This window comes from Poeciliopsis prolifica, unplaced genomic scaffold (genome assembly GCF_027474105.1).
Source record: "Poeciliopsis prolifica strain line A6 unplaced genomic scaffold, Auburn_PproV2 SCAFFOLD021, whole genome shotgun sequence".
Lineage (NCBI taxonomy): Eukaryota > Metazoa > Chordata > Actinopteri > Cyprinodontiformes > Poeciliidae > Poeciliopsis > Poeciliopsis prolifica.
Genome location: NW_026562396.1, coordinates 7,365,421 through 7,390,429, shown reverse-complemented (window position 1 = coordinate 7,390,429; position 25,009 = coordinate 7,365,421). Strand labels below are relative to the sequence as shown.

At 41.8% G+C, this 25,009-nt stretch overlaps 1 protein-coding gene across 3 annotated transcripts in view; it reads left to right on the top strand.

The window, feature by feature from the left end:
- The first annotated feature begins 4,844 nt into the window (after positions 1-4,844).
- The window catches only part of insyn1 (inhibitory synaptic factor 1), a 59,521-nt gene continuing 39,356 nt past the window's right edge, over positions 4,845-25,009 (top strand). Inside the window, exons 1-3 of one of the 3 annotated variants that reach the window (XM_055044902.1) lie at positions 4,845-5,458; positions 5,547-5,719; positions 6,183-7,865. In XM_055044902.1, the coding sequence (XP_054900877.1) occupies positions 7,722-7,865 (144 nt within the window). In that variant the 5' untranslated portion in view covers positions 4,845-5,458; positions 5,547-5,719; positions 6,183-7,721. Of the gene's footprint in view, positions 5,720-5,768; positions 5,970-6,182; positions 7,866-25,009 lie in introns of those variants that run through there. The other 2 variants (XM_055044901.1, XM_055044903.1) reach the window with 2 other exon arrangements.

Below are 25,009 nucleotides of genomic sequence, written 5' to 3'. Positions count from 1 at the left end.
AACAAAGAAAGATGTGCAGTGGGTCCTTCAGGTAAGAAGATAGGCTCTTTTTTTTTTTTACCCGGTGGTAAAAAAATGCTGAGCTCCACCCCCTGCGAAAACTTACAAGCTTCACCAAAAATGCAACGTTGTTTTATCACAAGCACAGCCGTGCTCCGCATTTTCAGATTTACCCCGGCGGCGACTAAAGGAAACGAGACATCAATCACTTAAGCTTCTTTTTGACTTGTGGAAGAGCACTGATCCATCGCAAAGTGTTGCAGTCGGATACAGGCTCCACTCCGCCGCACGAGTCTTTTAAGAACACACACGCAGTCGGAGGCAAACACGAGTTGCACAGGGGCGAGGAGGGAAATACCAAAAGGTCAGCACGCAGGCTGGTGTCACTGTAAAACAGGCCGGGGCTGAGCTCTCTGTCCACCACTGTTTGTCTGCGTGAAATTAAGGACAGCACTGCAAAGCCGTAAACAAGCGTCGGTGTTTATGTTTGATCATGCATATTTTATTCGCCAGATGCGTCTCTCGCAATTCCTTTTTGCCCTGCAAAAAATTATGATTCGCAGAGATTAATCGGGAAAATCCTTAAGCCTCTTAGCGAGAGCGCTTTTTATTACTCCAAATTATTAAAATACATGTTTGTAGATAAATTATGTGGGAGGAGAACAGACTGCACTTTTTTTTTCTTTCTTTTATTTTTTTTTTTTTTGCTCCAACCTATTTACATTGTGTGCCGGATGTAAACTTAGAAAGTCCAGCTATGTGAACTCCCGTTGATCCTGTTTTGTGTCAACGCAGGTTTTCTTTCACACAACGTTTGTGCCATGCAACATTCACGACAGCCCATTTCCATGGGGCGTCGAGGTTACACCAAAAACATATTTTGTTTCTCTGCTTTAGCCTCCATTTTACACTGAAATCTGTGGTGAGAAAATCCTGCAAGCCACAACTACACAACAGTGCCACATGATGGCCAGGGAATGAAAAGCATATTTGGAGACATGAAGCAGAAGGAAAAGTTTTTCCTTCTCACTTAAAAATCATTTTGGTATAAAAACAAACAAAAAAAAACCTACATCCACTTTATGTCATTGTTTTTCTTTCCAGATTGTGGAATTTCAAAGTGATCCAATGTTTTGTTGCATCAGTCCAGTGTATGAAAGCTTCACCAAATAACAACAAGTGAATGTTATAGGCAGCAAAATCATTTCAGCCGCTATTTATTATTGTTCCATCGAGAAGCTGTTAAATTATTATATTTTTTCAATACGTTTTTATTTTTTGTCTGTAAAATCCACCTCTTTACTCCCCCGGGGGATTTAATATAACAGATAAATACAAAGTGCCATTTAACAGCGAAGGGGAAAATGAAAAAGTAAATGGTTTTTGATATTTTTAAAATCAAATTCTAAGAAAGTTGGCGTGAATTTTCATTCGGCTGCCTTTTTCCTCGATTAAAATTAGATTACAGGAGTAGTACGCGTCGCGCAACTATGTGCAATTTGAAACGAAGTTTCTCTGAAGTGCTCAGAGGGTTCAGTGGACGAATGAATCTGTGAAAAGTGCTCAGTTTCCTGAATGCTGGAGCAACGCAAACCTGCAAATGCAGTCAGACACCTGAATGTAAAAGCTTGGCCACAAGAGAGTTTAAGGTAAAACGAGACATTTGCTCTGGTAATCCTGGACGAGAGGTAAGAGACATGCCAACAAAACAAGTTCTTGGTGCCCAACACAAATCTGACCGTGTTTCCTCAGCAATTGCTGAAAAAAAAAAGCCCCCAAATGTAATAAGTTTCATGTTTCCACAAATCACATCTCTGTCTAATCTGCTCTGGTCCGATTAGACCAAAATAAAACTTTCTGAACAAAATGCTGTTGAAGAAAACTCACCCTCCACAGCACACACATTGGAGTTGATGATTTAAATCTGGGGTCTGCAACATGCAACATGTGGCCCTTCAGACTGTCCACTCTGTCTCTTCATGACTTTGATCAAAGATTAGCATTTTAAATAAAAAAATTAAAAAAAAAGCTCTTTTCATGCAAAATATGCAAAGCCTTTCCACAAGGAATGACAATAATAGTGGCAGAAATATTTTTTGGGGAAAGTTACTTTTTGTCTTTTTGGTTGCAAAGTCTGCGTGTTTTCAACATCATTTTCCATTAAAACTTAACAACACAGTGAAAACATGTTCATTCCTTTTTTGCGTAAAACTTAAAAACAAAAAACAAAGTGGAATTTCTGTCATTTAAAAATGACACATAATATGTACATACTTTTGCTTGATGAAGCTTATTTGTTTCATGTTACTTTTGTGGCTCCAAGTCAATTTTGTTTCGTTGGATTAAAGGTAAAAAAGTGAAGGTTGCTGACCCCACATCGAAATGATGGGAAGTTATTAGCCTGGGGTGAAAGGTCACCTGCCCGGGGAAAAAACATGACGATAAGGAACAACATTTATTTGCCAGTTTACATTTCGCATTACTTTCTGTTGGTCTATTTCATAGAATCCCAATAAAATACTTTATATGAACAGCATAAACTGTTCATATAATACAAAATAGTTTGAGGGTTTGACCTGATAAATTGTGGAAATATTATAGATGTATGTGCACTTCTGCAAGACGCTGTGGGAAAGGAAAAAAAAAACAATCATTGCTGCATCAACCAGGGGAAAATGTACAGAAATACAAATTTGCCTGGGGTTTTATTCGTGTCATTTCAAATTACCAGTCCGGACAAGAATATCCACTTTGATCTTTATGTGTTTGTGGGCCTGAACCTGCATGAGCATATGTTTATTACCATGTTTATACATCAGACTGTGCCCAGCTAGGAAAAATATATACACTCTATAAAGTGTCTCTATAAACATGGCGCAATAAATCCCTGGCAGAAATATTAAGTGGAACCAATATTTTTGCTAGAGTCACGAGAGATTTCCAGTAAAACTCACAAGTCATGATGACCTAAGCATTAAAACATGTATTTTACAAGAAGGAAATATTCCCACTCCCCTGCCATAAAGGCATCACTGCCCTGGAGCTGATGGTGTCCAACGGTGCAGACTTTTCACAGAAAGGCCAGCCACCCATACATTTAGAGAAAAAAAAATACACACGCAGCCTTGCAAAAGTAGCCATACATTTTGATCTTCTTTGTCATGTTATAAAACCACATTTCATTGTGTTTTATGTGGTGACCAATAAAAGCTATTGCAATAAATACAAAAATGTTTCAAAACTGCTAAACAAATAAAAATCCAAAGTGTAAAAATTGCTTTTGTTTTCAGCTGCCATGAATTAATACTTTGTATTTAGATCCTTTCATTCTCCTATAAATGTGACCAGTTTCCTTTTCCCTGCTTCGGTAAGCCATCTTCACAGCATGATGCTCTCAGCTCCATGTTTCACTATGTCGACGGTGCATACTGGGTAATTTGCAATGCCCATTGTTCTCCACATGAGGTGAGTTGCATGTGATACGAAACGTTGAACTGGCCAGAGCACCTTCGGTCACAGCCCCTGAGCTCCTGACCAACGCTAGCAGGAACGCTCGTCGTTTGTTTCAAACAATCGCTTTGTGGGTGTCGCTTTTCGACCAAGACCAGATTTATGGAGAGGACAACCCAAAGACTGTCCCGTCAACTTACTTTCCCACCCAAGATGTTGATCACCAGCTCCATTGAGAATTACAGTTAATATTTTCCTTGCACACATTGGTAACTTGGGAAGACCATGCAATGCATTTGCAGATTCACACTCTTCCTGTTTCTGAGTGATGAATTGAACACAGTTTGGTGTTCAAAGCTTGGCATAGTGTTTTCTAATCTAACCCTGCTTTAAACTTCCCCCCAACTTTGTCTCTGATCTGTCGGCTGGTGTTGTTTTGACCTTATATGTGCTTGATGTAAACTGCAACTCAATTAAACACTTGTAGTTTTCCTTAACCCGTCGGGTGACTTGCAGTTGGTGGCTTTTGATTTTATTCAGAGACATTTTGACAACTTTGGATGTTTCTGTTCCACTTTTGAACTGAGCATCGCTTTGAGTGGGTTTATTGATTTGTTTATTCGCTTGCGCTTGTGCTTATTTCATTCATTTACAGTTTCAAATGAACTCGTCACATGCTGATGTAAACAAGATTTTGAGTTTGAAACGTTTAATTGGAGGGAAATAAAAAATTGCTGTCAATCAACCATAAATCATAAAGATACATCTTTACACACAAAACAGGCAATGTTTCTATATAAACAAACAAAAAAACAATATATTATCCTAGTAAAGATACAATAATTCACAGCATCCTCATACTTTGTTATATCTTAAAACTATAAACATATATATAATATCATCTTAAGAGTTCAAATTTACTCTCTTTGGTTTCTTTAGACAGATTGTTCCTCAGATTTGTTCACAACATCGCAAGTTAAATACACTGAAGTATGCAACAAGTAGGTTAAATGTGTTTGTGACACAGCGAAAGGTTTGTGTCACAAACAAACCTCTGAAACCACCAGAGAGAACAGAACCGCACGAAAGATCCAGCTCGACCCACCGAGCCTGACTCTCATCCCTCCTCACAGTCAGTGCATGAGGCCCTCTGCCTGTTGGCAGCAACCCCTGGTTCCAGCATCCTCTTGACAGTGAAAACGTCTCCATTCTCAATTCGGTTTTGAGCTTGTAGTAGACTGTGATTTATTTGGCTGTTGACTAAGGGCCTAATGAAGACGGCAAGGGAGAGGAAAAAAGTCACGCCGCTCCTTCCCCCTCCCCCACCTACTTCTGTCAGTTAGATGAGGTCATCAAACGCCAACCTGCCCTGCTTATTAATGATGTAACCTCCAGGGTCCTTCGGACACCCGGGTCCCTGGGGGCCAGCTTGGCAGGTAGCGGAGGAAGACTTCGAGCTGATTGCGGAGAGATAACACCCTCAACACGAGCAGGACGGGCCAGAGCGGGAGGAGACAAGCGAGCGAGGACGCGTCGACAACGGCGGAGAGAAGGAGAAGGGGGCGAGAGGAGGCGCCGGGTGATGCGCTGCGCTGCTGCGCTGCGCCTTTAAAGCGAGCAGGCCCCTCCTCCGCGGAGCCGAGCCGAGGAGCCGAGTGGCGCTGGCAGGAGCCGGAGCTCCACGATAAACTCTGGCATCAGCTGCTCTTCATCCGGCAGTCAGCGAGGACACAGTGAGAGCGCAGGGGCAAGAGAGACAGGGACGGAGAAAGAGTGACAGAGACGGAGGGCGCTGGAGAGGAAGAGGGAGGGAGAGGGACAGAGAGAGACAGAGAGAGATTAACAGGCCAAAAACACTGAGAGGGAGAGGATGTCACAAGAATAACACGCTGCTTTCTTTTTTTTTCCCCCTCTTCAACGTGCAGCCTCCGGATGGGATGACGGGTGGCAGCGCTTTTTCGGCAGCGCGATTGTCTGAGTGACGGCAGCGGCCGCATCACAATCCGAAGTAGGAGTTCTCCTCGCCTCCCCGGCTCTTAGTCATCTTTTGCCTCCTCTCTTTCTCTCTCTCTCTCTCTTTCTCTCCTTTTTTCCAGAGTGCTATCAGGGCCATTCATCGTTCCCATCTCATGCCCCCTGCCTCCACCTCCTCCTCCTGTCCTTCCTCCTCCTCCACAGCTCCATCCTCCACTTGTACTCCTCCTCTGATGAGCCACAACCTCAGAGTGAAATAACCCTGCTGATAGAAGCTTCTCTCTCTGTCAAGACAGTAAGTAGTGGGAGGAAAGGGGGGTGGGGGGAGGTGGAACTCTGCGTGCGAGAGAGAGAGAGAGAGTGTGTGTGGGTTTTGTGTGAGAGACAGTGAGAGGAAGAGAGAACAGCAAGACGGTGAGAAGTGTGACTGTGTGCGACAGAAGGACCTCAGAAGAACCGGCTGCTTTGTGCGCAGTTTAAGTAACCGTGCTGTGCCTGGACAGTGGGCTCTAGGCATAGCAACAGCATAGTGATGTACAGGGAAGGTGAGTAGGTGTGTGTCCTGGGTGTGTGTGTGTGTGTGTGGAAGTGATGCAAGAGATGTATTTTCGAAAGCTGCAAGACATCCTTCCTGCCGCTGTGTCCGTCCTCAGGTCTCTCAGCGTTCTCCATGCCATTGGGACACGAGGGGGGAGGCAGGTGAGACGTGTCAGAGTGAGTGACGGATTTCCTCTCTGTCTGTCTGTCCGTCTGTCCAGGTGCCATGTGCAGTTGGCCAGCGCACCCCATGGCCGTGGCAGCGCCCTGCGTTTGGCGAGAGTCTCCCCCCCCTTTCCGTTCGCTGGGGCTCCGTAGGGAAGCTTTCATGGGATTTATCCTGTGCTGCCGGATGGCACAGAGATCCCTTCCCCTCTGAAGAGACTCCGTGGAGAAAACTAAGTACATGGATAAGAAGTAAAATAATTATCCAATCACAGCACAAGCAGGCAGACTGGGTTCCCTTAGCAACAACTGAAGGAGACAAGAGAATCCTTTTACTTTTTTCTTTTTTTTCTTTCCCTGTCTCTCTTTCTGCTCCCTTGGTTTTTGGGCACACCCCTGTGGACCGCCCTCGGTCAGCGTTTCGGAAGAGGAGTTGGAGAGCGGTATTGCATAAGACGATGTGCCACCCGGATTCCAGGGGACGGTACTCATTTGCTTTCCGGCCCCCCCGTTCACATGTCTCACTGGGACCATGATGGTTTGTGATCCCTCCACAAATTGTCATCACAAGTCACGTTCTGCCGGCTTAGAAGTCATTTCATTCTGATCCCACGTCACCTGGAATGAGCTCCGCATTTAGGAAGGGGGTTAGAGAAATTGGGGGCTGCTTGGAAGAAACCCCCCCCCCCCAGTCCTTCACCTCAGATCTTTCATGGACAAAAAAAAAAAAAAAAAAAAAAAAAAAGGTTAGACCACCATCTGTGAAGATAATGGAGGCGAGACAAAGTTCATTTTGATTTCTAAGGAGAATCGTATTTATTTTTTTTCCTGGGCACAAGAGGAATATTCCCCTTTTTCCAAAAAGAATCCATCATTTATCTCTTTATAGACAGCAGTCCTCACTGGGGGACTATATTTAGAAGCCAAATCTTGTCCCCTCTGGCTAGCTGGGAGAATAGAAAAAAAAGATCATTGTGAAAACTGAGCCACTGCTGGGATTTTCTTTTTTTTTTTTCTATTGAGGTTACGGTGTATGAATCTTACCGTTGAAAAGGATTGACGTGAACCTCTCCGCTGCTTTTACTTTTCTATGTCGGTCTGCGGTGATGTCACCAGGTGAACGGGACTGTGCAGGAAAGGAAAAGTCGTCTCCCCTTATAGACGGGTGTTTTCAAAAATAGCACCTACCTGGGAACAATTTCAAATATACACACTTGACACATGAGATGAGGTGGCTCAACGTGGTTATGTAAGAGTTCCACACCAGCTTCCACCCATGTGTTTTTCCCCCCTCTCTCTCCTTTTTCAATGGATTTACTCCTTTCAACTTTTCCCATGCTGACTTGTTCTTCATCTGGGGAAGTGTCTGCCAGAAGGCATGGATTTCAGAGTGTGACCCTGTGCCAAGTGTGCAGGCGAGGCAAGGCGTTTTGGCTGCCCAGGTGCTTTTAAGATGTTGAGGTCTCCCTGCGTGGCCGGGGCCCCTGTTCGGATCAGTAGCACTGAGGCTCCTCGTAGCCAAAGACATGGACCCCGACTCGGCTCCCCCACGCCCTCAGCCTGTTGGCCACTGGCCCCACGTTGCTTTGTAAAGGATGTCCCTCAGCAGAGCTCCGGCCCGGGACACCTCTGAGACCCCCAGCCCGAGAGAACGCATCCGCAGCCACATGAAGATGGTGATCGACCAGCTGGAAGGCATTCTCAAGGAGCTCAAGGATGTGGCCAAGGAACTCCGGGAGGTGAGGCTCGACACATCAGCTTACAAGTGCCAAAGCATTTTGGAAGGGATTTCGAGGGGAACGGGGAAAGAAAAGACACCAGCAGGGGACAGGGGGAAAAAATTTCTACACACACCCACACACACACACACACACGCACACACACATATATATATATCGGCTTCTCGGTGGGCTGGATCTAATTAGCTATAAAATTCCTTTGCAGCGTAGAGATTTTGATTAAGATGCGAAAAGGGATGAGATCTCACCTTTTTTTTGGTTTACCACAAAGCTGACATGCTTTCACAGTCAGCAAACAGTTGCTTATCTGCTACTTACAAACCTCTCATGTGTTCAGTGGCGTCTTGTACAAAGGTGCAGCTGGAAAGCAATAAAGAAGCCAAGGCTGAAAAGAAATAAAGACGCAGGCTTCGAGAGGCTACAGGACTTGGTGCTGCAATAGTTACATAACCATTTTGTTAAGGATCATCTGGATCCTTACTGTATTTTTGCTGGCGTGTGTGTGTTTATGTGTGTGATTTCGCATATCTTACTTTGTACAGCCCATTTTATCAAGAAATACTACGTTGTCAAGACCCACTGCTCCTTTTGGTGCCCAAGGCCTAAGTCCCAAAAGAGGAATTGCTTTTTGGGGGGTAGGGGTGGCCATGTTCAATGGTCGTGTTCTGATAAATTCACCCTGAACATTTGTAAAGAGTCACAAGATCCAAAACCAGGGCAACTGAATGTGTTTGTGAAATGAGTTAATAATGGAGTGGGATGTACAAACTGTTTCTGGTGACTAGTAAGGCTATAGAAGTGAATAAACAGTGATTTGAAGTTATTGCAAAGTCCTAGTAAAGATGGAAAAGCAGGATGCATATGTGGTGTGTGTAGGTTAGGATTAGGTTTAGGCATTTCCCCAATCCTAGGGTTAAGGGTAAAGCAATAGAAGGGAATAGAAAGTCTTTGTGAAGATGGAAAGACAGAATGTGTGTGTGATGTGTCCACAAGCAAAATGTCTGGGAAAAGATTATCAAAGACACGCTTTTATGGGAGTCCTGCATGTAGACCTCCTGCAGTTGGACGGAGGACATGTGTCAGCGCGCTGATAGTCAGAGCCTGTCCACAGATGAGGGACTGCAAAATCACATCAGGATCTCCCCCCTGCAGGGTCCTCAAAGCAGTGAGCCCTTCTTCCCCAGAAAGAGATGGAAGCACATAGAAAGACAAAGACAAATGAAGCCCTAGCAAACAGTTACACCTAACCCACATCCTCCCTGCACATCACACGCTTAGCCTCCCATCTGCCTTCTAATCAGGCATAAACAGAGGAGGAAATTCTGTTGGTGCGGATGTCGTGTGTGTGTGTGGAAATGTGTTGAAGAAGTCAAATGGAGGATGCTGGAGCACGTAATGACCTGAAGGAAAGGACGCAGGGGGTCTAAAAGTTGTCATAACTCACTCCATCACTACATGAGAGCCAGCCCTCCCCACACCCTCTTTCCACCCGCCACCGCCCGACTGCCAGCTCTGTCCCACTCACCGCGCTCTGCTTCAGCAGTCGGGAGGTGCAAGGGCACCGCTCGCAGTGTGTACCTTCTCTCTGGCGAGCAAGAGAAGCCGGCCCACGTGCGGGAGTGATTGATGATTATGGGACAACTGCAAGTGGAATAATACTGGCTGGAGCTATTTATAAACAAAAACACAGCCTGTGCCTCTGCCAGCACCAACGCATATCACCATTCTTATTCCAGGCCCCATTAGAGAGGGCTGCACAAAGTGGCTCAAATGTCATTTTTTATTGGAAGAGCACAATCCCACATATTGAAATGGTGACAAAATCACTTTAGCTACAGCGGCAGCCATAATACCCATATCAATATCATGCAATTAACTGACCTAGGAGACTGCCACTGGCTTCGAAGGAAGAAGAAACGAGATCATTGTTGCGCCGTCAGATGCGCCGGACGCCTACTGTTCCATAAAACATCTCATTCTTGGCCTCATGAAAGGAAGGCAATAACAGATAACAACTGTCACATAAATAATTGATGAACCACTACGTGAAAGCGATAACTTAGTGAAGGAGCAGTAATGTCTGATTATCACCCACCAGGTCCTTGGGGACTCCAGGGTGCTCCGAGAAGTTAAAGCAAACACTCCAAAGCACAAGCTGTGCAAAAGCAAACAAAGGTGTCACTAAATTTGCTCCACGCTGCAACATTTATAGATGCACATGGCTTTTGTGCCAAAAAGTTAATCGACAAAAAGTTTTTCAAAGTAACAACATGACACTTGTTTTTTTTTTTTTTTTTTATCATGACACTGCAACACAATCTGGCTTCATTCATTGTTCTGGTCTCATTTATTTCCTCAAAGGGATAAAGCAGATTGAAGTTTCTCTTTAGTTTATCCTTTTAAAAGTCAAGTGGATTAAAGAGTCTTAATAAAGTATTACCTTTCTGGTCAACTCATCAGCTGTTAAAGATGTGTCTTTGTCAGGTTTTAACACCTTCAGGAATTTACATCCTTTAAGCTGCATCGTCAGATTACAATCACAGATTTTAATGTGTTTATCTAGAATTCAGATGATTCACAGACAATCAATATGGAATTTTATTAAAGTCTAAACACTTTAAAATCTGAATGCAAGGTCAGTCCTGCATGCCTACATGTGACGTGTCACTAACAGTTTTGCATAACTACAGGCTGGAAGCTGCATTTCTCTTTGCAACAAAGCCCATCAGTGAGACTACCCAGAAAGTGTCTTGTTTTGTAAGTCTCTGTCCTGAGTCCTTTGGACTCACTGGGTTTTCCTCCAGGATTGCCCATGCATTTTACCATCAGCTGTGATCAACTTGCCCTTTGTTTTTGCCGAAGAAAATGATGACGCTGCCACCATCGTGTTGCACTGTGTGGCAATGGCTTGTCCAGGTCTGCATATGTTTTACGAAACTGGACATGTGGCTTTTCATGGCTATCCTACAGCATTGGTTTTCTCCTGGGCAATCCTCTTCACAGACCAAAATTGCATCGGGGTGTCCACAACAAATTGCTGTCCCGTTGACAGATTTTTTTCTTGCTAGCTCCTCCATTGTTGCTTCTGTTTTGAATATTTTCCTTGAACAATTCATGTCCACAGCGTGGGGTAATGAAACTCGGCCGTGCTTTTAACCTCTCCACAACTTCATCCTCGATCCTGCCATCCATGTTTCTTGGGCCACATGATGCTGTTTGTTTCGCCAATGGTCCCAGCTAGTCTTTTCAGGCCTTCACAGTAAGGCTGGATCCAGATGAGATACGATTACGCACAGAGGTTTGTTGTATTAGCTACTCAGGTTACATCTGGAGGCAAATGATCACACCAGATTTAGCTAAGGAATACCTAAAAACATGTAGATTGTTTGTGGGGTTTTTGTGTGTTCTTCAATCACAGGAAAACCAAACCATATGAATAAAAATTGTGCTTATAGCTGAAAAATAAGTACAAAAAAAAAAGATTCAAGATATATATTAATTTTGCACGGCAGTTTAAATAATTTATGTGAACTTGAGGTGGATTTAAAACGATTTATAATACTTTTTTTTAATATAAAATATTGCTAATTGAAAATTACTAATAATAATAGCAGCCAAAGCCAAACATTCAGTACTGTGAAAATATTCTGGAAAGGAGCCAAATTTACTGTTTAACTTTGATAGGAAAAATAGTGACAATGAAGATACTGGGTACGTTTGCAGATAAAAGAAAGTCCTATGTTATGTTATGTTTTCTTGACTACCACTTGCTAAGCGAAATACGTAAGCCTAAAATATTATATTTATTTAGAACAAAAATCCCCACGAGTAAAAACAAGGAGCTGAAGTGAGGTCAAACTATTCTTTGCTGTTTCAGCTGCAAGCTCCGCGTGAAAGCCACTAAGTTTCAAAAAGAGGTCACTACTTAGGGGTCTTTGTTTCATGTCTGCCAGCCTTCATCATCTCAATGCATAGCATCCCTCTTCCCTGGAGCATGTTCTCAATTCGCACCTTAAGTTCTTTACAAAAACAAGCATCATCATTTTTAACGGGGACTTTGAGTCTCTATGACAACACCCGGTGAGGTCTGAGCGAACCCTGTGGTGAACTTACTGTTTAACTTTAATCACCGTCACAGTATGTAAATGGAAGCCAGTGGGCTGTGATGTTCATGTGAGGCATTTAGAGCTGATACTTTTCTTCGGCAAAGCGTCGAGAAGGGAACACTATGTTTTGGGGGGTTTATTTTTTTTATGTGGAAGCGAAGAAAAGTGCAGTCCTAGAACTTTAAAAAAAAAAAAAAAAAACTACGAAACATGCAGTTGTTTCTCTGATGCTGACATTTAAACCGACTTTATTTCTATATGTATTGATTTGAATTAGAAAGTTTTTTAAATGCCTAGCGTCTACGTATTAACAAGTTACATTTCAGATCATCCAAAGCAACACAATTTTTTGTTTTATTCATTTCTTTTTATTTTATTTGTTTCAAAATTGGTTAGGTTTGAGGTAAAAACCAAGACTTCAAAGCTACAAATTGTAGCTTTTGGTAACAGATCTTCTAAAATCATTTTTAGAGTTAATTATTTACAACAACCAAAAAAAAAAACCTCGTCTCAGTGCATGTGTGACAACTGGACAACCAGTAAATATTATTTCTTCAATAATGTGGAGACCCATTTTACACATTCCCACTGGCAGGAACCACATATGGTGAAGTTGCTTTTCTTAAACCCTGGATTGAAACGGGAAAATTAAAGGAGAGAGTAAAAAGCAGTCGTCTCTTAGGAGATGTCTATCTTATTTATTTATGTTTTTAGTTGAGCTGTTGTCATTATGTTCATTGGTCAGGAAAGTAAACTCAAGCTGTCTCTGTAAACTTAAAATGTCAAGGTGAGGGTCTTAAGTTTGACACCCCACATCAATCTTTGGAGCTTTTATTTTGAAATATAAACATATGAAGTTTTGTAGTTCTTGTGCTTCATAAAACATTGTAAGAGATCTGGACCGTGGTACATAGATAAAGACCCCGCTCTATCATTTTCTAGCTTTTTGGCTAGCGATTTGCAAATGCTGTCTGCAGAATGACTAATAATGCTGCTAAACGTCATAGAGATATTTTACCATTTTGAATGAGTCTGGACTGGACAGATTATTTAAGATTATTTTCAAGTCACATTGGATTTTGTCTCGTTTCCCGAAAGCGAAGTTGTGTGTCGTCGTTTCAATATCGGGGCGTTTTGCTCCACCCCTGGTAAACGGAGTGAAACTAAACACCAGCTACACTTGTCTTTGTAAGAATCCTACAGCTGCTTTAAGCTTGCTCAGGACCTTTTTTTCCAAATGTTAGTGTCACTTGTTGATGCAGTAAAAGCATTTGGTCTCATTGGGACTGGAATCTGACACAATATCTAGATGCACATCATCCAGAAGAAAAAAAAATGTAACTGGAGCCATACTCCTCTGATTTTAAAACATGTTTAATCACATTGTAAATGTAATGCCCCCCCAACCCAGAACACAGTGTATGCCTAAAAAGCACCAATGGTGGATAAAAAGGAGACATCAAGCTTTTCATTGTTTCATACCTTGCTTGATTTCTTCAAACAACAACACCCCTTTACATGTGAAAGAAAAATGTTACACGGCTAGTTTCCTCCCTTCAAGAGCCCATTACTGTCAATTGAAGCCGGTCTTCCTTTTGAATCCCATTACAGTCCTCATGACAGGTAAAATGAGACGGACCTAAAGGAAGGACACAGGAAGGTAATACACTGATAAACTACACCATTTGTAATAATGCACTGGCATGAATGGCATCCGCAGAGGAAATAATTCATCGAGTTATCATGTCAACCTTGGGCATTAGAGAAGCGTGTGGGGCAGGGTGTGTGTGGGTGGGGGGTTGGCAGAAACTGGGAGGAAATGTCAAACAAAATGCAAAGTGGCCATGTAAAAAAACCTGCAGAAACAGAATTTCAACACTAAAGGGTAACTGTGGAGACACAGATGTCAGAGTTAACCCATGGTGTTAACTACAGACATTCAGCATGGCAAATTAAATAGATCAATGAAGCGCTGAAAGATTGAGACAACATAAAAGCAGTAATGGCGTAGGCTAAAAGGGGAGGGAAAGAAAAACAGGGCGGGGGGGAAGCTACACATGTCTATATGGACCCAAACAGGAATGATGGAGCGTTATTATGCGGATGTAGTTATTATGCAGAATGATAGCACGAGCTGCAGATCCTTCATGTTGGTGCTCATCCCCAAGACAAATGAACACAGGAAGGCAATCAGGATTCGTAGAATTAAAGCTCCAAGAGGGAAGGATGAATAAAAGCTCGACAAAGAGCAATTACGATTAGCCTTTTGGTATTTGTGTGCTTATGCTTATGTAATGCAGGAGGCTGGCCTACTAAAGCTCTGAGAGGGAGGATATAGCCGACAGCAAGAGACGACTGTCAGGTAAAATCTGTGCACTTCAAACGTCAGCCCCCTTTTTTCTTTTTCTTCCAAGAAGGAAGCAGTAAAAGCAACAAGAGTAAAACAAGAATCAACCACCAAGTAGTTTTGGGTTTAAAAATGTGCGAAGGAAACACAGACGCAATGTTTTCTCGTAGCAGAAACAAGAGATGAATTCGACCCTCCACCCCCTCACTTTAAGCAATCTGAAAAATAAGCGTTTCTACTAAAAAATGGAGCGTGTCCAATTAAAACTGGACATATGAAAGATGTGGTGTCCTCTCATATCCAAATTATTCAGCTGTTAAATCGTTATGTCAACACAGAGATAGAAATGCTAATAATCATAATAATCATAATAATAATAAACAGATGTCCACATTTGGGAGGGGTCCCTTTGGAGGGTAACCGAACTGAACCTGTTCCAAACTCAGAGGGAGCCGGTGAGAGACTGAAACCAAAATCAAAGAGCTATTTTCCCTCTGAAGGGCCATGTCCTCTCCTCACTCTGTTTTCCCTGCTGATGCTGCTGCTGAGCAGGCCAGTGAGAAGAAAACTGCTTAGTAGATGCAGTTTTAATATTAAACCACAAGTGTGGCGACAAGCTGCTCTTTCACTGACGGAGGAACAACCACAAAGGATTCCGGCGAGACGCGCCGAGTCCGTTTGGTTGCTTTAGATTGTCTTGGCAGGGATGGCATCCTGAAAAATGTACGGGCATGTGGATGAGACTGGATTATTATAGTCAGAACATACCCAAAATGATATGGTAGCACCATCTGGCTAGACGGGTTTGCGATGTTTTGTCATAAATGAGTGTTATTCAGTGAGTTTTAAAGCTTTCTGTTCGATTTTGAAAGTGAGGGTGTCATGCAAAAGCGACTCTTTTGAGCTTTATACCATGTCATTATGGCATAACTGTACTCCTGGAAAATACATAACACTCTTTTAACACTGCTTTCTTAGATTAAAGACACAAATACTACAATCCCATTACAAGCCATATCTATCTAAGCAACAGATAAAGACTCCAAAGGAAACGCTCTTAGCAGTACATGATTATTTTTGATTGTGTAACATAATTTTACACAATGAACTCATCATCTGTGGAAACAAACACAGGTTCTTTTTTTTTTTTTTTTTTTAACAAATCAACTTCATAATGTAGCTCAAAATTGTTTTTGAAGTATTAACACAATATGAATATCACAAAATATATCAGCTTATTGTATAAGTGCCCAACATTCAGGCTCTATGCCAGGAATATGTTTGTGATTTTATGCAAGTGCGTCAGAATGGCATTAAGATGTTCTGAAATTGATGAAATTATTTCTACAGCGGAACCTTTTGGCTGAGGACCTGATCCGAATGTTGAAGGGAAGCAATGGCGTATCTCTGTGACCTTCATGAACCACAAAATATTCATTATGTCCATTTGGTTCTTCTTTTATTCCCATTATGCTTCTACATGTCTCTGTGGCATATTTCATATTTATCAGGAATCAGCCCTGCTTCCAACGTCTTGCAGCCAGGGTTTAGCCTACTCCTCCACAGCAGACTGCAAACTTTCCAGCTGAAAATGCCCAATTAGCCTCGGGTTTTCAGTCCCAAGGCTAATTCAATCTCAGATTATCACAGGCTCCCCCTAATATTTCCTTGTTGTTGCCTCTTATATTTATTTATTTAATTAATGTTTACTTGACCTTCTGCATAATCTGAATTTTTATTTTTATATTAAAGTAGCTGCCTCACATATCTCTCTCTCTCTCTCTCTCTCTCTCTCTCTCTCTCTCTCTCTCTCTCTCTCTCTCTCTCTCTCTATATATATATATATATATATATATATATATATATATATATATATATATATATATATATATATATATATATATATCAGTTCTCTAAATAACAGCTTCTAAAGTTTTCAGCTTTTCCCTTATAAAATTGGCAGCTTACCTCCAAATATAAGCACACATTGACAGCAAATTGTAGCATCACCAAGGTGAACTAATTGCTAACGCTGCGGTCACTAATAATCACCGGGCGCCACTGCAGGAAATACTAACAGCAGGAACGACGGGAGAAGAAGAGTTAAGAGGAAGCAAAGAATTAAACATTTCTTTGCACAGCCAATTTTAAACCATTGGTTTTTACAGCAATACTGTTTCAATATTTGGTTAGGGCAATGGGAGTCTACCAAAATTATAAAACATCGTATAACCGTTCAGGTTCTGAATCTCCCTTTATTACAGTGTCAACGTTATGTGTTGGGAGTGGGATACTGGAAAAAAATCCCATCACATTTTAATCCATCAGTGAATCTGATTTGACGAGCCTCAATAACAAACTTGGCAGATGACCTTGCTTCTTTTCGTTCCTCCAAATAAATTCCCACCATCAGAAATTACAACCAGTCCCCAGGCTGGTTTCTAATGGATCATTTTCCACTAAACTGCCATTTTGATTCGACCGTTGGCATTGTGGGTTTTTACTGCCCAGTTGACCACAGCCCAGTGATCTCCACTGACGACAGCCCAGCCCGGTCTCTTCAACAGAATCTATTTATTTTAGATTAAGGCGGGGAGGGGGCCTCGCGAAACACACCGAGCAGCTCAGCGGGGTGACTGTTCCTCCCTGGGAAAGGCTGAGAGCTTAACCACACAAGACGAGAGTGCCCTTCAACCCGACATACCTTGACCAAAGGGTTTATTCTCATTAAAAGCCATTTGGAGGAAATGAAGTACCCGCCCGCCGTGTCTGTCAATTTGTTCTTCCTTGTCAGACCTCTTTTGTGTGTGGAAATTAAATTCCTAAATTAAACTGGGTGACACGCCTCCAGCAGAGCTCTCTTTGCTTAGGAAGACAACAAGAATGAGGAACCTCAAGCCTTATCTATTCTTTCCTGAATACAAAACACCGTGCCATCTCCCCCAAACCTGTGCTGCTGCCTTGAGCTCAGCTCCGTAGGTTGCTTCTGCTGCTTCTTCTTCTTTTTTTTTTTTTTTTCCTATTTTCATCCCTGGAATGAATCAGTGGCTCAATTATTCCCAGCACTGATAAAGTATTGCCTGAGGAGTGGAAGTAAAATGCCTGATTATCGTTTTTTTCTTCTTCTCCTTCTTCTTCCTAAGAGTTGATTTCTTATTGAATCTTACTTGGCCGCAGTCGTGACCAAACGCCGCTTTTAAAATAAAAAACGCGACACCGTGTTGATAGTATCACATTCCTACGTATGATATAACGGAGCACTTTTAAGTCACCAAAGAAGGGCGGAGGGAGATGAAAAGAACAAGCTAAGACTGTTGTAGCGTCTAACCTTGGAAGTAGGTAAAGAGACTTAAAAAAAAAAAAAAAGCGAAACATGCAAATGATTCCCCTGAGCCCCTTTTTACCTGGCTTTGCTGTGGAGATCTAGCTTCTTTAGGATGCAGGCCTGGCACATTGACAAGCCCATCATGCCTGCAAAACCTACTGGATTAGCTCTGCCTCCTTCTGCGAACCCTGCTCTCAGCACACGCTGTAATGAGGGCTTTGGGTTAGACCTCTGCTGAGGTAAACACTCCAAAAATTGCGCTCTTTGTGCTCATTGATTTTTATCACCTAACACACCTTCAGAGGGCTAGTTACAGATGAAGCAGTGTTTTTTTGTTTGTTTTTTTTTTACTATGCATGCTTGTACTCTGTGGTTCAGATGCCAACCTTTTTTTTTTAATTATCATTATTTTAAACTTGTTCCAAGGGAGAGAAAGAGCTGAACAGTTTGCGGACGGATGTGTTTTCCGGAAAGTGTGCGGGAGGAAAAAAAAAAAAAAGAGGAAGAGGGAAGCGCGAAGGTTAGACGGGGATAATGGTTGCTCCAGCTTCACAAAATTGTGACAAACAGCTCAGAACAATTATTAAAATTGGTGTGTTCGGGGTTGTTTTGGGCCCATCCTTTGGGGCTGTGGATAAAATCAGTGGGCTGTAGTTAATGGTGGGAGAAGCGGCGTCTATCAAAGTCTCAGAGAAAAGCGACATCATTCCGTCGTGTCAAAGCCTGGTGTACTAAGGAGCAGGCTGTTTGTCTCAATTAAGCCTATGTATGTTGCCTTTTTCCCCCTCAGGTATGAACACAAATTAAAAGGTCACATGGAAAACAGAAATTTTCCTTGGGTGGATTGTTGGTTTTGCCCCATTTTTTGGCGTCGCCCACGAGTTCAGATCCAGTTCCTCTCTTTGAGTGATCGTCTGGAGCCTTTTTGGTCCTTCCTTTTATTTTTAGCCACAATATACGACGTCTCATAAATCATCCCTATTGAAGAGTTTTACACAGAACTAGAAGTTAAACTGCACAATGATGGGACAGTATCCCTACACTAATTTCCAGATTTCTCAAGGTCTTTCAAGGATTTTTAATGTGTTCACTGCATTTTCATATGGATACATTTTGTCCATGAGTTGCCGTCATATAATATGGCTGTTCTTTATTGCTATTAATATTCAGAATCATGATTTTCTTAAATATTAAAGACCATCTACCCATCACCTTTTCAATTAAGGTTGTCTTCTATAGATAATGGTACACACAGCTAAACAATGCTTTCCATGAAAGTGGTTTTGGGAGCCCAACATACATTTTTTTGAAAAACAGATGAATGTTTTCTATACATCATATTTAAGTTGTCCAAGAAGTTGAAGCCCGTATAACTTGCACAGTTAACGCCAGGTGTCCACAGTAGGTTAGCAACCACATCTACTCACAAACACAGGAAATTCGTGGATACTTCAGACCGCCTCTAAAAACATATGTAGCTGTCTGCTTTAACAGTAAAGACAACAAATATCTGTTAATTTGTATTAGTAGGCATTTATGATATTTGTGTTGCATATCAGTCAGCATCGATAATCATTGTTCAGTTTTTTGTTTTCAAAATGGGAAATTCTGCCAAACTGGTGGCTTGACCTTTCCTGTTGTCACTCCACGTCTTTGTTGTTGGTTTTTTAAGCATTAATGAGGCACGGTGGCGACACCAGAAACTGCTGTAATAGTTGATGCCATCCACCAATAGCTGATCAAGTAGCTTATCCTCAATTCTTCAGCTAACCCAAGCTGTGTTTTTCTTTTGAATATTTTAGACGTGCTCTACAATTTTTTTTTTCTTTTTAAAATTAATATTTTTCCGTGCATAAGCTGGAAAGGAGTCATGTGCCACAGAGAAATCTGCAAATAGGCGAGTTCACAAATACCGAACAGGGAATTGGCGGAGGTCCACTGTATGTTTCGTGTTGTTAGGTTTATGTGTGGATAACCAATATCCACACATAATTTTGAAACAATGCTTCAGTAGATGTCTATGATTGCTGCACCACCACATACATACAGAGTAAAAATATAATATTTTAAGTTATTTTTTGTGTCGATGAAGGCATTTATAGAACGCAAGCTGGTTCTATGAAAAAAATAAAAACCAATTATAATTGAAAAGTTGAAAAGTTGCTTAGGAAAACATTTTTTAAGTAGACAAGGGGAAACATTGAAGTTGAGCTATACCTTAATTTCAGTTGCAATTTGCATCTGTTTAAACTTCAGTGTGTCCGTTGTAAAACTAGCTGCTGCCCAGGGGACAACGTCCTTCTGCACCTGGTCCTGTCTGCACATATGATTATGGTTAGAAAAAAAAGAAGAAGAAATGGAACAAAACTGATTGGCTCTAGTGTGATAAACGTTCTTGTCCCCTGCATTCAAGGGATGGAAACAAGGAATGGACGACTTGAATACTTTATTTCAGTGAAAACAGTTTAGAAAACGCTTAATGGAACGTTGAGGAATGAGTCTTGTCCTCCTGCTTACCTTGTCTTAAAGTACATTTGTTCCAATTTCTGATCATATTATCACACAAGACGAATGGCCAAGGTCTCTATAAGGAAGTTGTCAGAGGTACGCATTAGTGTTGACGCAATCTATTTATTACCAAGCACATTTCCTCAAGCACATATTCTTGTTGTCGGTGGGGAGGGGGGATAAAATGCAGTCAGAGGACAGAATAAGGACGCCGCCACGTTAAATTCATTTCTTACATTTGGCACTATCTTCTGGCGACATCTGCACGGTCCAAGAGTCGGCTGAAAATAATGTTATGTCGGTAAATAAATATCAGCTGCTGGCAGGAAAAAAAAAATGATAGTGAAACGTATTAATAAAGTTTTGAAACTTTAATAAATAAAATTACACTTAGGACATGGATTGCTTACAAAAGTCATAATATTTCTTGAATCTAAAGGTTTTTTTTTTTTAGTACAGCCACAAACCTCAATGTATCTTCTTAAAAAGATATATATGCACCAACATAAAGTAGTCATTTCAAAATGGAATTTCTTTTTACAAATAAAATCTGAAAGGTGTGGTGTGCATTTGTACTAAGCTATACTGAATCAACTATTCTTTGCTGATATTACAGCAAAGGGGATGGATACGTTTCTACCAGCTTTTCATAGCTAGACTAATTTTTTTTCTTCCGTTCTTCTTTTCTAAATAACTCATTTTATCAGTGAGCCTTGCTGGAGAGGCTCTTTGAAAAGACATCTCTGAGTCGTGCCACAGATCCCGAGTTGGATTCATGTCTGGACTTTTGCCCAGTCACTCTAACATGAATTTGCTCCGATCGAACCCAATCCATTGTAGTGGAGGCTGGAAGTTTGGGGTCGTTGCTCCGCTGAGTGAGGAAACCTCTGCCTTGGTCTCAAGTCTTCTCCAGGCTCTATATTTAGTGCCATCCATCGACTCTGAGCATCTTTTCTCTCCTTGCTGAATGAAAAGCATCCTAACACATTCATCCTGCCTCCACCATGTTCTGCCATGGAGATGACGGGCTCAGGTTCATCTTCCACAACACACCATTTAGCATATTGGTTGAAGAGTTCATTTCTGATCTCACTGTCGGCATGGCTTTTGGCAAACAGCAGCACCATCTTTTCCTCTTTCTGAATTTTGTGTCTGGTGTGTTCATTCCTGTTCGTTAACAAACACATGTGGCCTTCACAGAATGTAGGAATTTACAGTCTGGTGGAATTGTTTTATTAATTAGGTCAGGTCTGAAGGTGGTGTTGGATTTAACTTAGGAGAAGCAAAGTAAAAGGGTCTGAATACAAATTATCCCCCCACTCCCTGTATCCAGTGCGCATAATGAACTGCCGTGGATCTTTCTGCTTTAACTCATTGTTTAAATCGAAACAAAACATACTGGCAAGACTAAAAAACATTCAGGCATGGTCAGTGTCTCAGTGATGGATGTTTTTACCTCTAGTAGCTTTGACCGACTGCCGGGTGAAAGCCGCAGTAAGATTTTAGATGCCATAAAACCTGTGTATCCTGCAAAGACGGCTTCACAGACAGCTGCAACAAAACTCATGAATCACAAAAAGCACGCGCTAAGCATGGAAAATGAGCCAAATAAAAACAGCACGGCGTCGCCCCGCAACACCTGTTCGCTCGGGTCTTTGCGTGCTGGGAGCTGGATGCGGAGAAAATTGTGGCCAGTGATTTCCAGGGCTAGCTTGGGCGCTTTTGTGTCCGCGGAAAACTCCCGAGATGTTTTGGATTAGTTACTAGCCGCTGGCTCGTGCCGACGCGCGGCTAGAGTTTGTCGTTGGACGTTGAATGCAAAGCAACGGCGCCACGGATCCAACAGAATGCGAGGTCCATGCCAGGAAGTGTTGGTTGAACAGGTGCTGTGGCTGCAGGTGAAAAAAGCTGGCCCTGCTCTTCAGAGAGCCCTCCAACGGGAAACCAGCTCAGTTATGAAGGAGGAATATGTTGCTGATATCAAACAGGCTTTGGCATGGTGATATAGTCATGCATGTTTTTGTTTTGTTTTTTATCTCAGAAGAGAAAGAAACACCTTCAAAGACACACACAGAGAACCCAGGAAAAATTAAGCCAAAGTGAGTGTCTTCAAAAGCATTTCTGTGTGTTTCTGGAATCCCCTCCTGCTTGTCTCTCTTTCTGTCATTGTTTTATCCCTGGCAGCTCAAACTCTGCCAATGGCACCGCATGGATGGCTGCCACCGCTGTCATTGTCAACAGCGTGACAACACAGCACCTAATGCGGGGTAGGGCGAAATGAAAGAGGCGCAGCTGAGGACAGCCTAATTATTCAGACACACAGCTAAGAGCAGAAAGGGGACAGAACATGTCAACGACTATTTGGGTGATTAACATTTTTTGTCGTCTGAGCAGTCACCTGTGCGGCTGGCAGTTTATGGCCAAGATGATGAAGACTTCTGACTTTTATGCAAAGCGGCGCGGCCTCGGAGGGCGAAGAATGTAATTAGACTTTCTGATCGGCTTTTATATTAACTGGAGGACGTCTGCAGGCCGACGTGGGTTGCAGTCAGCTGTGTGTTAAAACACGCTCTGATAAGAGAGAAAGTTATAGCAGATTGGGAAACTGAACAGATAAATATTCACTTTATTCTCCTAATTCATCAGTTTTTCTTCAGAGGATGGGCTGAACCAAACTTTCCCCTTGATTTCACGTTAGGTTGATGCTGATGTTCTCCCCCCGATCCCTCCCCCCACACACACAGACACAAATTCAAACATCTTGGGATCTTTTGATGAAACTGAATAATTTATTTCTCACGTTTAGTTTATGTAGAATATAGTTTCTCTAGAAATATACACTCCTGCTATAATTCCAAAATGATCCAATCCCATTTTAATGTAAAGCATCATACAGCTGTTGTTGTCGGTGATTGGATGTAATGTTTCATGCTGACTTGTGGCCGCTTGCTTGTCGTTTTTCTCCAGTGATCACAAGTGGGAGGCCTGTGGGAAGCGGCTATTTTGTCAAATAGGCGTATGATTAAGAGAAGAATGATCTGATCAAGGGTCTTCAATCGCTAAGAGCCTTGGAATTACCATCAGTCTCCTCAGCTGGCTTTAGTATCATCAGTCTTAGCAATTTGACAACAGAGAAATGGAGCCAAAACAAAAGCAAAACCTGGAAATGTCTCATACGACGAATCGGTGTCACAACTGGACCTGAACGGCCAGTCAGGTGGAATCAGATGTAAAGCCGTAAGACCAACTTTTACCTGTCTCTGTGTGAGTCAGTAAGATCTCTGTTACAAATACTTCTAAAAAAAAACCTTAAAAATTGTAAAAGAGTTAAACATATGAGCTTGGCTATAATTTTATCTTTACTGTCAAGCAATGACCACATTGTACAGAGTCTACTCTCTGGAAAACAAGCACATCTAATGTTAATTTAAAGTGTTCATGGTAAAATGGCCAGAAAGATTTGAGCAACGTGCAATGTAGCCCTACGAAAGGAATCGGCAATCAGCAAAAGAAAAGAAAAAAAAGTCGGCAAATTGGAAACAGGCTAGAAAACTTTGATCGGCGTAAAGTTCATCCATACATTTGTATTTTATGGAGTTGGAGATTGAAATCCATTTAAATCTCCTTCAGACTTACGTCTGCAGACTGACGTCTAATTCCAGAGAGCGCTGTTGTTTCTTTGCACTGACGATTGCATTGTCTATTATCACATTTGTATTTTCTAATTTGGGCCTCTACAGCACTTTGGTTGCCTCTGGTTTTTTAAAGCACTTTGCATAAATGAATTAATGGATTCTAAGTTTTGTTTTTTAATCCTGGTGTTATCTACAGGTGGCACAAATTGCTCCCTTTCAGTGCTAATGATTTGTAATGTATACTTTATCCCGCAGGGCCAGAAAAAAAAAACAATCATTTACAATTACTACAAACTGACTAAATGGATAATTTCATTGCTAATCAGCTAATCATCACTTGAATTAAACATTACGCTGTTGTCAACTTTCTGCTTCACTCAAACAGGCGATTGAAATCACTGCAGTCAAACTAACGAATTTTATTGAACTGGTCTCGCCTTATGTCAAGTACAACCTAATAAACAAAGCGCAAAGTTGGAGCAGTACCACCTGTGCTCGCCTTCAATTTTTTCTTTAGACTCATGTTGAATTTTTTTGTCAGGAATAAGCAAAAAATATTACATTCACCTCGATGCAGAAAAATCCATATCTGTGAGGCAACATACAAAACAGCAGAGGAGTTTTGACAGGTCAAACCTCTCTGGTGTCCTCAATTCAACTATGACTCACTGATTTCATGCTCCCAGGGAGGAGCAGGAGTTACACACAAGAACAAAGATGGTTGGCAGAAACGCTAAGGATTACTTCACACAATTATGTTGGCAACACACTGCTTTTACTTTACTAGGTGCCGAGCTACGGCATGCTGCTGACCACAATTTAAATACTTTTTTCATTTATTCTTCACTTTTACTCAGAAGAAGAGGGAAGAAAAAAGGAACAAAAAGGTCAAGGTCAAAAGTAGCGATAAATGCTTTGGGCCAATGTGAAGGCTTATGTCTCCACTGACCCTCACAAAGCTGCATTTTCCAGACTAAGAAAACATAAATCATGGGCCTCGGTCTGCGAGTTTGAGCTTTTATTATTCCGCGTGCGTTTCCGTGACGAGCTTAAAAAAAAAAATAAATAAATAAAAAACTACACATGACTAATTGACCTAATAGGTATGACCCGTTCTTGTTGGGTTCCAGAGCCATCCAGAGGGATTAGAAGAAGGTAGGGAGGGAGGAATGACGAGAGCGGCTGCAATAGTTCCCCCGGTGCCCGTCAAGGTCACAGCGGAG